The sequence below is a fragment of the Mus musculus genome, chromosome 7 (assembly GCF_000001635.26).
Source record: "Mus musculus strain C57BL/6J chromosome 7, GRCm38.p6 C57BL/6J".
NCBI lineage: Eukaryota > Metazoa > Chordata > Mammalia > Rodentia > Muridae > Mus > Mus musculus.
The window spans coordinates 23,399,515-23,411,648 of NC_000073.6; the positions used below are offsets into that span (position 1 = coordinate 23,399,515).

General features: G+C 43.3%; 1 protein-coding gene across 5 annotated transcripts in view; it reads left to right on the forward strand.

Moving 5' to 3' along the window:
• The window catches only part of Nlrp5 (NLR family, pyrin domain containing 5), a 56,035-nt gene that overhangs the window by 13,626 nt on the left and 30,275 nt on the right, over positions 1–12,134 (forward strand). For all 5 annotated transcript variants that reach the window (NM_011860.3, NM_001039143.2, NR_131242.1 and 2 more), the window contains 5 exons: positions 4,588–4,665; positions 5,272–5,349; positions 7,947–8,024; positions 8,616–8,696; positions 10,424–10,501. In NM_011860.3, the coding sequence (NP_035990.1) occupies positions 4,596–4,665; positions 5,272–5,349; positions 7,947–8,024; positions 8,616–8,696; positions 10,424–10,501 (385 nt within the window). In that variant the 5' untranslated portion in view covers positions 4,588–4,595. Of the gene's footprint in view, positions 1–4,587; positions 4,666–5,271; positions 5,350–7,946; positions 8,025–8,615; positions 8,697–10,423; positions 10,502–12,134 lie in introns of those variants that run through there.

Consider the following 12,134-nt stretch of genomic DNA (forward strand, 5'->3'; position numbering starts at 1 on the left):
ATGGGGACCATTTTCATTCAGATTACCACAGTTGGGGGTAGAGAAATGGCTCAGTGGTTAATAGAGCCTGCTGCTTTTGTAAGAGGCCCAGTGTTCCACTCAAAACACCCACATTCAAGTGGCTCTCGGGTACCTGTAACTCCAGTTCCACAAAGTCCTAATTCTTCCTCTGGCCTTCAAGAACACCAGTGTGCACACACAGACACGTAAAGAAAAAATGAAATGTATCTTTTTTTTTTTTTTTCAAAAAACCAGAGAGGTGCCTACCAAGGAAAGAAACTATGGTTGACACATGTGCACACATATGAACACACACAAAGTTGAAGACACCTCTAGCTACAAGTATCAAATGAATAGCTGCTTACACAGGTCTGAAATTTAAAGGCATTGAGGTTAACTAACAAAGATGAACACTTAATGCCTATGAACCAGCTCCTCATTGTGACACCTAACCTAAGCCACACAGAAAAGCTAGTGTAGAATGCACGTGTTAGGGTCCAAATGGGAGCATCTTTGCCTATCTGCTGCTTTACTGTATTTCTGAGGTAAAGGCCCTGACATCACAGACTACATGGTGCATAAGCGGAGAGGCTTGCCTTTAATCCTCTATGTAGCTTGGACAGGAGTGTTCTCATTCCCAGCTGGGGCAATTAGACTGAATTATTAACTCTTCCTCTTTGTTGCAGAAAGCACAATGAGTCGCACAAGAAAATACAATAACGCAAACCCAAAAGATGAAGGATCAGAGCAGGAGCAGACATCAGGTTTGCAGGCGCAGTGGGGTGTAAAGATGGGTATGCTTAAAGTCACATGCTTATAGGTTTTTATCTGAAGAACTAGACCCCTGACTTCTTATGTATGTGCATGCAGGTTTGGAGTTTAGTTATCAGCACCCATATCAGGTTCTCAGAGCTACATGTAACTCCAGCACCTCTGTCCTCTGTTGACGTAAAGAACATACATACCCACACATAGACAAAGTTACAAGTTAAAAATAAGTCTTTGTTTTAACAGTGGATGTTTCCTGAGGAGAGAAACCTAAGGTTGATCCTGGCACCCACATTCACATGCATACACATATTTAACCCTTACTGTATATCACACATAAATGTATTCAAATAATTCTTCTACATTGTCAAGTTAGAGGTGTGGGAGGGAAACTTTGGGTTTCTGAGCCCTAGTTGACTTGTCTCTGTGCCTGTCATTTTATAGCTACCCCTGGCTTAAATTTTGTTTCTTTCAGGGTATATGCCTATTCATATGCAAGATTTGGGGGATGCTAAGTCCTTGGTTCCATTGATCGTATCATTAATTTTAAAGTTGCCTTGTCAATTTCTTGGAGGGAAATGATCAGCTAGGCTCTTTATACTGAGTGCATTAAATTGCATCTGCACTTGGGTATATAGCTGTTATTCATAAGGTTGAATCTTGAGGCTTGTCTTGTCCAGTCAAAGAAAAGCTTCCTGCACTAGGACCAGAGTTCAATTTCTAGAACCTATCTAAATAAGCCAGGTGGGAGGGGCATCTGCCTATAATTCTACCACCAAGGAGGCAGAGACAGGAGGACCCCTGGTGCTTGCTGGCCAGCCCAGTCAACCATTGTGAGATCCAGGTTTAGTGAGACTCTCCAAAACTAAGATTGGAGACCAGAGAGATAGCTCAGAGTGTAAGATCACTTGGTCACTTTTCTGGAGAATCCAGGTTCGGTTTTCAGTTTCCATATGGCAACTCATCTGTAAGTCTAGTTTCAGGGAATCTGCCCTCTTGTGGTCTCAGCAGGCACAGCCTACACAGGTTATGAGACATGCATACAGGCAAAGCATAACTTTTTAAAAAATATTATTTAATCTTTTTTTACACTCCAGATTTTATCCCCCTCCGAGTCCTCTGTCTGACTGTTTCACATCTCATACCTCCTCCCTGCTTTGTCTTCACTCGAATGGCTCCACTTCCCTATCCCTGACCCCACCATGCCTTCCCACTCTCTGGGGCCTCCAGGTTCCTAAGGGTTAGGTGCATCTTCTCTGGCTGAACCCAGACCCAGCAGTCCTCTGCTGTATATGTATGTGTTAGGGGCCTCATATCAGCTGATGTATGCTGCTGGCTGGTGGTCCAGTGTTGAGAGATCTCAGGGGTCCAGGTTAGTTGAGACTGTTGGTTCTTCTACAGGGTCCCCCCTCCCCCTCCCCCTCCCCCTCTTCCTCCTCAGCTTCTTCCAGTTTTTCCCTAATTCAACCAGGAATCAGCAGCTTCTGTCCATGGGTTAGATATAAATATCTACATCTGACTCTCTCAGCTGCTTGTTGGGTCTTTTGGAGTGCAGTCATGATAAGTCTCTCTTTGTGAGCGCTCTATAGCCTTAGTAATATTGTCAGGCTTTGGAGCCTCCCTTTGAGCTAGATCCCACTTTGTGCCTGTCACTGGACCTTCTTTTCCTCTGGCTCTTCTCCATTTTATCCCTGCAGTTCTTTCAGATAGGAACAATTATGGGTCAGAGTTTTTGACTATGGGATGGCAACCCCGTCTCTCACTTGATGCCCTGTCTTTGTGCTGGAGGTGGGCTTTACAAGTTCCCCTTCTCCACTGTAGGGCATTTCATCTAAGATTCCCTCCCTTTGATACCTGAGAGTCTCTTACCTCCCAGGTCTCTAGTACATTCTGGAGGGTCCCTCTACCTTCTACCTGCCAAGGTTGCCTGTTCCATTCTTTCTGTTGGCCCTCAGGGCTTCAGTCCTTTTCCCTGATCCAGTACCTGATCATGTTCCCCTCTTCTGCTCTCAGTTCCCTTTCCCACCCAGTTTCCTCCATCTCTCCCCTCTACTGTGATTGCTTTCTTCTCCCTCCCAACTGGGATTGAGGCATCCTTACTTGGGCCCTTCAGCTTGTTAACATTCTTGAGTTCTGTGGATTAGATATTCTGTACTTTTTTTTTTTTTTTTTGGTTAATAATCCACTTACTAGTGAGTACATACCACGCATGTCCTTTTGGATCTGAATTACCTCCCCCAGGATGATATTTTCTAGTTCCATCCATTTCCCTGGGAAACCCAGGATGTCATGGTTCTTAATAGCTGCGTAGTATTTCATTGTGTAAATGAATCACATTTTCTGTATCCATTCTTCTGTTGTGGGACATCTGAGTTGTTTCCAGCTTCTGGCTATTAGAGATAAGGCCACTATGAACATAGTGGAACACATGCCCCTGTGGCCTGGTGGGGTATCTTTTGGTATATTCTCAAGAGTGGTATAGCTGGCCTTCAGGTAGATCAATTATCTGAGGAACCTCCAGAATGATTTCCAGAAGGATTGTAGCAGTGGAGGAGTGTTCCTCTTTCTCATGGCTGTCACATATTGATCTTAGCCATTCTGATTGGTGTAAGGTGGAATCTCAGGGTCATTTTGATTTGCAAGTACCTAATAACTAAGGACTTTGAACACTTCTTTAGGTGATTCTCAGCCATTCAAGATTCATCTGCTGTGAATTCTGAGTTCTGCAATCCATTTTTTGATTGGGTTGATTAGTTTTTTTGGTGGTTAGCTTCTTGAGTGTTTTTTTTTTAAATATATTTTGGATATTAGCCTTCTATCAGATGTGGGGTTTGTGAAGAATTTTCCCACTCTGTAGGTAGGCAAAGCATTGTTAGGTAAAGATAAACCTTTAAACATAAAGATTGAGAGTGACTGAGAAAGCCGTGAAAAGTCAAACTCTGGTCCATATATGCGCACACAAATGTGCATATGGACTTGCACACTTGTATGTCTCAAAAGAGAGAGCTCTGACAACCAAGGAGATGATGAGCTCCAACAGAAAAGTGACTCTAACTGCTAACAGATCCTCAGGAAGCCCTACCCAATCTCTGATGCAGTTTTAAGTGGCTTGATGTTGCATAGGTAGCCAAAGCTGCATGACGTCATTTGCCCAACAGCTGTATCCTGTCCAAAGAACAACAGTTCAGATCTCCTTCCAATCCTCTGTTCCTTAAAGGTTGGGGGATTTGATACAAAATGGTATCTCATCTTTGGACAAAAAGCAGTCATGTTCCTTCAAGGAACCCACATTCACGTGGCTCAGAGCTTAAAAACGGTTCCACAGAGTTTGATGTCTTCTTCTGGCCTGCAAGGGCACATGCATACATACATAGACATGTACAAAAACCGTATTTTTTCATCAAAAAACCAAGTAGGTGCATATAGGAGAACATGGTTGACACCTGTGCACCCACATGAACACACACAAAGTTGAAGACCGCTCTAATCACAAGTATCAAGGGAATAGCTGTGTACACCGGTATGAAATCTGAAAGCATTGAAAGAGACTAATGATGAATTAACCCTTCCTGCCTGTGACTCAGCACCTCATTGTGTCACTTACTAAGCCACACAGAAAGCTAGTGAAGGATGCACTTGTTAGGTTCCAAATGGTAGACATCTTTGACTGCCTATCTCTAATGGTTTTATACTTCAGAGGCAAAGGGCTTGACATCACAGGCAACTAGGAGCATAAAATAAGCAGAGGCTTGCCTTAAACCCCTTTATAGTTTAGACAGCTCGAGTAATAAGACTAACATAACTCTTCTTCTGTTGCAGAAAGCACAATGGGTCCTCCAGAAAAAGAAAGTAAAGCAATCTTGAAAGCACGTGGATTGGAAGAGGAACAGAAGTCAGGTTTGCAGGCTGGGTGAGGGTGTAAAGATGTGTACACTTAAAGCCACATGTTTTATAGGCTTTGATCTGAGGAATTATAACCCTGAATCCTAATGGGTGTCCATGCAGGATTGGAGTTTGGTTACCCACATCAGGTTCTCAGAGCTACATGTAATTCAGGCTCCACAAAATCCCACACATCTGTCCTCCCCTGGCACACACAAAACCGAAGACACCTGCAATTATACATTTTACTTACAAGCTCATTATATTCTAATAGCAAGCTGCTAGCACAGGTCTGAAATTTGAAGGCATTGAGATGACTAACCAAGGAGAACCCTTACTGCCTATAACCCAGCACCTCATAGTCACACCCATCCTAAGGCACTCAGAAGAACTAGTGTAGAATGCATGTTATAGGTTGCAAATGGGAGCATCTTTGCCTGCCTATTTCGGCTGTTTTACTGAACTTGTGAGGCAAAGGACCCTAACATCACAGACTACATGGAACATAATCTGAGCAGGCACTTGCTTGTCTTAATCCTTTATGTAGTTTGGACATGAAGCATTCTCATAACAAGCAGAGGACAATGAGAGTGTCTTATTAACTCTTCTTCCCTCTTGCAGAAAGAAAAATGACTTCTCCAGAAAACGACAGTAAATCAATCCAGAAAGACCAAGGACCAGAGCAGGAGCAGACATCAGGTTTGCTGGCAGGGTCGGGTGGAAAGATGGGTACACATGAAGCCACATGCTCTATAGGTTTTTATCTGAAGAATTAGACCTTTGAATTCTAAGTATGTGCATGCAGTTTTGGAGTTTGGTTACCAGCACCCACAACAAGTTCTAAGAGCTACATGTAAGTGTGGACCCAAGAAATCCAACACCCCTGTCCTCTGCTGGCACATGGCTCATGGCTCATGCATACCCACACATAGACATGTAATTACAAGTTAAAAATAAGTCTTTGTTTTAATAGTCGATATTTCCTGAGGAAAGAAACCTAAGGTTGACCTCTGGCACCCACATTTACACGCACACACACATTTAAGACTGATTGCATACCACACAAATATGTACACGAATACTTTTACAGGGTCGAGGTAGAGGTCTGGAAGGGTTACCTGGCTTTCTGAGCTCTAGTGGACTGTTCTTTGTGCCTGTCCTCATACAGCTATTCCCTACTTGCTTAAATGTTGTCTTTCGGGGTATATTACTGTATTTGTCAGCAAGTTTTGGGGAATGGGGGTTCTTGGTTCAAATCATTCTGTCGTGAATTTTAAAATAACCTTATAAATTTCTTGGAGGTAATGATCAGCGATGCTCTTTATATTGACTGCATGAAGTTGCATCTGTGTTTGTGTATAAAGCTGTTATTAATAAGGTTGTGTCTTGAGGCTTGTCTTGTCCAGTCATAGAAAGGTGTCCTGCACTCTAGGAACAGAGTTCAATTGCAAGGCTATCTAAATATGCCTGCTAAAGAGGTTGTGCCAATAATACCACCACTGAGAAAGCAGAGACAGGAAGAAGATCACTTGGCCACCTTTCTGAAGAACCCAGGTTCAGGTTTAAGCTACCACTTGCCAGTATATATCTTTAAATCTAGTTTCAGTGAATCTGCCCTCTTGTGGTCTCAGCAAGCATAGCCTACACAGGTTACAGGAACATGCATACATGCAAGGTATTTTTTTTAAAAAAATTTTATTAGCTATTTTCTTTTTATACATTTGAAATGCTATACCAAAAGTTCCCTATACCCTCTCTCTGCCCTGCTCCCCCACCCACCCACTCCCAATTCTTAGCCCTGGCATTCCTCTGTACTGGGGCATATAAAATTTGCAATACCAAGGGCAGGCAAGGCATTCTTAAAGATATAGACATCTTTAAACATTAAGATTGTGAGTGAGCAAGAAAGACATGGAAAATCAAACTCTGGTTCATATGTGTGCACACAAATGAGCACATGGACTTGCTTGTCCACACAGAGAGAGCACTGATAACCAAGCAGAGGACAAGCTCCAACAGAAAAGTGACTCCAAATGCTAACACTCCCTCAGGAGCCGCTACCCAATTTCTGATTCAATTTTTAGTGTCTTGATATTGCACAGGTAGCCATAGCTGAGTGTCTTCATGTGCCCAACAGCTGTATTATGTCCAGGGAACAGCAGTTCACAGCTCTTCTTCCCATCCTCTGTTCCCTAAGGGTGGGGGAGTTGATAAAATGGCATCTCAGCTTTGAACAAAAAGCAAAGTCATGTTCCTTCAAGGAACCCATATTCACGTGGCTCAGAGCTTCACCTAAAAATGGTTCCAAATAGTTTGCTGTCCTCTTCTGATCTTAAAGGGCACATGCATACACACATAGACATGTACAAATTAAAACCAAAACAAGTAGGTGCCTACCGAGGAAAGAGACACAAAGTTGAAGACAGCTCTAATTACAAGTATTAAGCGAATAGATATGTGCACAGTTCTGAAATTTGATGGCATTGAGGTAGACTAATGAAGATGAACTAACCCTTAAATCCTCTGACCAGTAACTCATTGTGTCACCTAAGCTATGCCACACAGAAAACTAGTGCAGGGTGCACGTGTTTTGTTCCAAATGGTGGGTATCTTTGCCTATCTCTGATGCTGTATCCTGTCCCGCGAGATTCAGTTATTCATGGGTGCGAGGGGGACCACAAACCTGGAAGGAAATGGGAGGAAAGTAAGGAGAGGCAGGAGACCAAGAAGGGTACCTATCAAGGTCTCGTTTATTAGGCTGAGGTGCCTTGTTTTAAAGCATACATCGAGGGGAATAGGGAGGGGTTGAGGGGGAATTTTACAAAGAACAAAGAAGTGGGCATCTGCTGACAAGAGGGCCGAAGTCAGGGGCCAGGCGGCGGGCACTTTGCATCTTATCTTCGGAACATAGATCCTCCTTGACAGCCTTGGGTGTCAGGCTGGGCTCAGGTGTAACTCATGTCCTTGGATGGCATGGGAGTTCAGGAAGAGATAGGGAAGAGGGGACTATAATTCAGCTTTTACAGCCTCAGGTGCCAGGAAGGGAATAAGGAGGAGGGAGTGATAACCAGCTCCTAGGACGAGGCCATTTGGCCTATTAGGGAGATTGTGAAGGGCTCGCTTTCTCACAGGATGGCCTCTGACAATGCTGCTTTTGTACTTCTGAGGGAAAGGGCTTGACATCACAGACAACTAGGGGCATGAACTAAGTAGAGGCTTTCCTTAAACCCCTCTGTAGATTAGACAGCTCGAGTAATTAGATCGACTGACTTAATAACTCTTCCTCTCCATTGCAGAAAGCACAATGGGTCCTCCAGAAAAAGACAGTAAAGCAATCTTGAAAGCACGTGGATTGGAAGAGGAACAGAAGTCAGGTTTGCAGGCTGGGTGAGGGTATAAAGATGTGTACACTTAAAGCCACATGTTTTATAGGCTTTGATCTGAGGAATTATAACCCTGAATCCTAATGGGTGTCTATGGAGTTTGGTTACCCACATCAGGTTCTCAGAGCTACATGTAATTCAGGCTCCACAAAATCCCACATATCTGTTTTCTGCTGGAGCACACAAAACTGAAGATACCTGTAATTACAAGTTTTATTTACAAACTCATTGCATTCTAATAGCAAACTGCTAGCACAGGTCTTAAATTTGAAAGCATTGAGATGACTAACCAAGGAGAACCCTTAATGCCTATAACCCAGCCCCTCATAGTCACACCCATCCTAAGGCACTCAGAAGAACTAGTGTAAAATGCATGTTATAGGTTGCAAATGGGAGCATCTTTGCCTTTGTCGGCTGTTTTACTGAACTTGTGAGGCAAAGGACCCAACATCACAGACTACATGGAACATAATCTGAGCAGGCACTTACTTGTCTTAAACCTTTATGTATTTGGACATGAAGTATTTTCATACCAAGCTGTGACAATTGGACTGACTTATTCACTCTCCTTCTCTGTTGCAGAAAGCACAATGTCTCCTTCAGAAAATGTCAGTAGAGCAATCCTGAAAGACAGTGGATCAGAAGAAGTGGAACAGGCGTCAGGTTTGCAGGCTGGGTTGGGTGTACAGATGGGTATACTTAAATACACATTGTATTGGTTTTGATCTGAGGAATTAGACCCCAGAATTCTTTTTTTAAAAAACAATTTTTTCAAGTCTTTTTTTTTTCTTTTCCATTTTTTATTAGGTATTTAGCTCATTTACATTTCCAATGCTATACCAAAATTCCCCCATAGCCACTCACCCCCACTCCTCTACCCACCCACTCCCCCTTTTTGGCCCTGACGTTCCCCTGTACTGGGGCATATAAAGTTTGCGTGTCCAATGGGCCTCTCTTTCCAGTGATGGCCAACTAGGCCATCTTTTGATACATATGCAGCTAGAGTCAAGAGCTCCGGGGTACTGGTTAGTTCATAATGTTGTTCCACCTATAGGGTTGCAGATCCCTTTAGCTCCTTGGGTACTTTCTCTAGCTCCTCCATTGGGAGCCCTGTGATCCATCCATTAGCTGACTGTGAGCATCCACTTCTGTGTTTGCTAGGCCCTGGCATAGTCTCACAAGAGACAGCTACATCTGGGTCCTTTCGATAAAATCTTGCTAGTGTATGCAATGGTGTCCGCGTTTGGATGCTGATTATGGGGTGGATCCCTGGATATGGCAGTCTCTACATGGTCCATCCTTTCATCTCCACTCCAAACTTTGTCTCTGTAACTCCTTCCAAGGGTGTTTTGTTCCCACTTCTAAGGAGGGGCATAGTGTTCACACTTCAGTCTTCATTTTTCTTGAGTTTCATGTGTTTAGGAAATTGTATCTTATATCTTGGCTCAGCCGTTAAAGGCTAGGCTCACAACCAAAAATATAAAAAACAATTTTTATTAGATATTTTCTTCCTTTACTTTTCAAAGGCTATCAAAGTCCCCTATACCCTCCCCAACCCACCCACTCCTGCTTCCTGGCATTCCCCTGTACTGGGGTATATAATATTTGCAAGACCAAGGGGCCTCTCCTCCAATGATGGCCGACTAGGCTATCTTCTGCTACATATGCAGCTAGAGACACGATCTCGGGGGGTACTGATTAGTTCATATTGTTCCTCTTATAGGGTTACAGACACCTTCAGTTCCTTGGGTACCTTCTCTAGCTCCCCCATTGGGGGCCCTGTGTTCCATCCAATAGATGACTGTGAGCATCTACTTCTGTGTTTGCCAGGCACTGGCATAGCCTCAGGAGAAGACCCCAGAATTTTAATATGTGTGCATGCAGGATTTGAGTTTGGTTACCCACATCAGTGTGTCAGAGCTACATGTAATTCAGCCTCCAAGAAATCCCACACATCTGTCCTCCCCTGGCACACACAAAACCGAAGACAAAAACCGAAGACACCTGTAATTACAAGTTTTACTTACAAGCTCATTATATTCTAATAGCAAGCTGCTAGCACAGGTCTGAAATTTGAAGGCATTGAGATGACTAACCAAGGAGAACCCTTACTGCCTATAACCCAGCACCTCATAGTCACACCCATCCGAAGGCACTCAGAAGAACTAGTGTAGAATGCATGTTATAGGTTGCAAATGGGAGCATCTTTGCCTGCCTATGTTGGTGGTTTTACTGAACTTGTGAGGCAAAGGACCCCACATCACAGACTACATGGAACATAATCTGAGCAGGCACTTGTCTTAAACCTTTATGTAGTTTGGACATGAAGCATTCTCATAACAAGCAGAGGACAATGAGAGTGACTTATTAACTCTTCCTCCCTCTTGCAGAAAGAAAAATGACTTCTCCAGAAAACGACAGTAAATCAATCCAGAAAGACCAAGGACCAGAGCAGGAGCAGACATCAGGTTTGCCAGCAGGGTTGGGTGTAAAGATGGGCACACTTAAAGCCACATGCTCTGTAGGTTTTTATCTGAAGATTAGACCTTTGAATTCTAATGTATGTGCATGCAGTTTTGGAGTTTGGTTACCAACATCCCCATTGGATTCTCAGAACTATGTGTAACTCTGGATCCAAGAAATCCAACACTCCTGTCCTCTGCTGGCACAAGGCTCATACATACCCACACACAGACATGTAATTACAAGTTAAGAATAAGTCTTTAATAGTGAATGTTTTTTTTTTTTGAGGAGGGAAACCTAAGGTTTATCTCTCATATCCATATCAATATGCGCACACAAGCCTGACACCTATGACATATATATTGTATATACACAAACAATCCTTTCAAATTTACTAGATAGTAATGTTGAGTACTTCAGCCCCAGTTGTTATCTGTGTCTATCCTCTTACCACTATCCCCACTGGCTTTAATGTTGTTTCTTTCAGGGTATATGACTTTATATTTGTCTACAAGGTTGGGGGTGAGGGATTTCTTGGTTCCAATGATTCTATCATGAATTTAATAGCACCTTGACAACTTCTTATTGAGGAATGATCAGCGAGGCTCTTGATATTGACTGCATTAAATTGCATCTGTGTTTGGGTACATTGCCGTTGTTACTAAGGTTGAATCTTGAAAAGACAATAAAATAGTTAAAGGTTTCCTGCACTAGAACAAAAGTTCAATCCTCTAAATATTCTGGTGGGAGGAGAATGTGCCTATAATACCACTACCAAGGAGGCAGAGACAGGGTGATCCCTGGTGATGTCTGGTCGGCCCATTAAACCATGGTGAGATCCAGGTTTAGTGAGTCTCTCAAAAACTAAGATTGGAGGCCAGAGAGGTAGCTCAGAGGGTAAGATCACTTGGTCACTTTTCTAGAGAATCCAGGTTCAGTTTTCAGCTTCCACATGGCAACTGATATCTGTAAGTCTAGTTCCAGGGGATCCTGCCCTCTTGTGGTCTCAGCTCGCACAGCCTACACAGGTTACAAGGACATACATACAGGCAAAGCATTCTTTTTTTTTTTTTTCAATTTTTTAATAGATATTCTCTTTACGTTTCAAATGCTATCTGAAAGTCCCCGATACCCTCCCTCCACCCTGCTCCCCTACCCACCCACTCCCACTTCTTGGCCCTGTACTGGGGCGTATAGAGTTTGCAAGACCAAGGAGCCTCTTTTCCCAATGATGGCCAACTAGGCCGTCTTCTGCTCCATATGCAGCTAGAGTCATGAGCTCTGTAGGTAATGGTTAGTTCATATTGTTGCTCCACCTATAGAGTTGCAGACCCCTTCAGCTCCTTGGGTACTTTATCTAGCTCCTCCATTGGGGGCCCTGTGTTCCATCCAATAGCTGACTGTGAGCATCCACTTCTGTGTTTGCCAGGCACTGGCATAGCCTCACAAGAGACAGCTATTTCCGAGTCCTTTCAGCAAAATCTTGCTGGCATATGTAATAGTATCTGTGTTTGGTGCCTGATTATGGGATAGATGGGATAGTCTCTGGATGGTCCATCCTTTCATCTCAGCCCCAAACTTTGTCTCTGTAACTCTTTCCATGGGTATTATGTTCCCCATTCTAAGGAGGGACAAAGT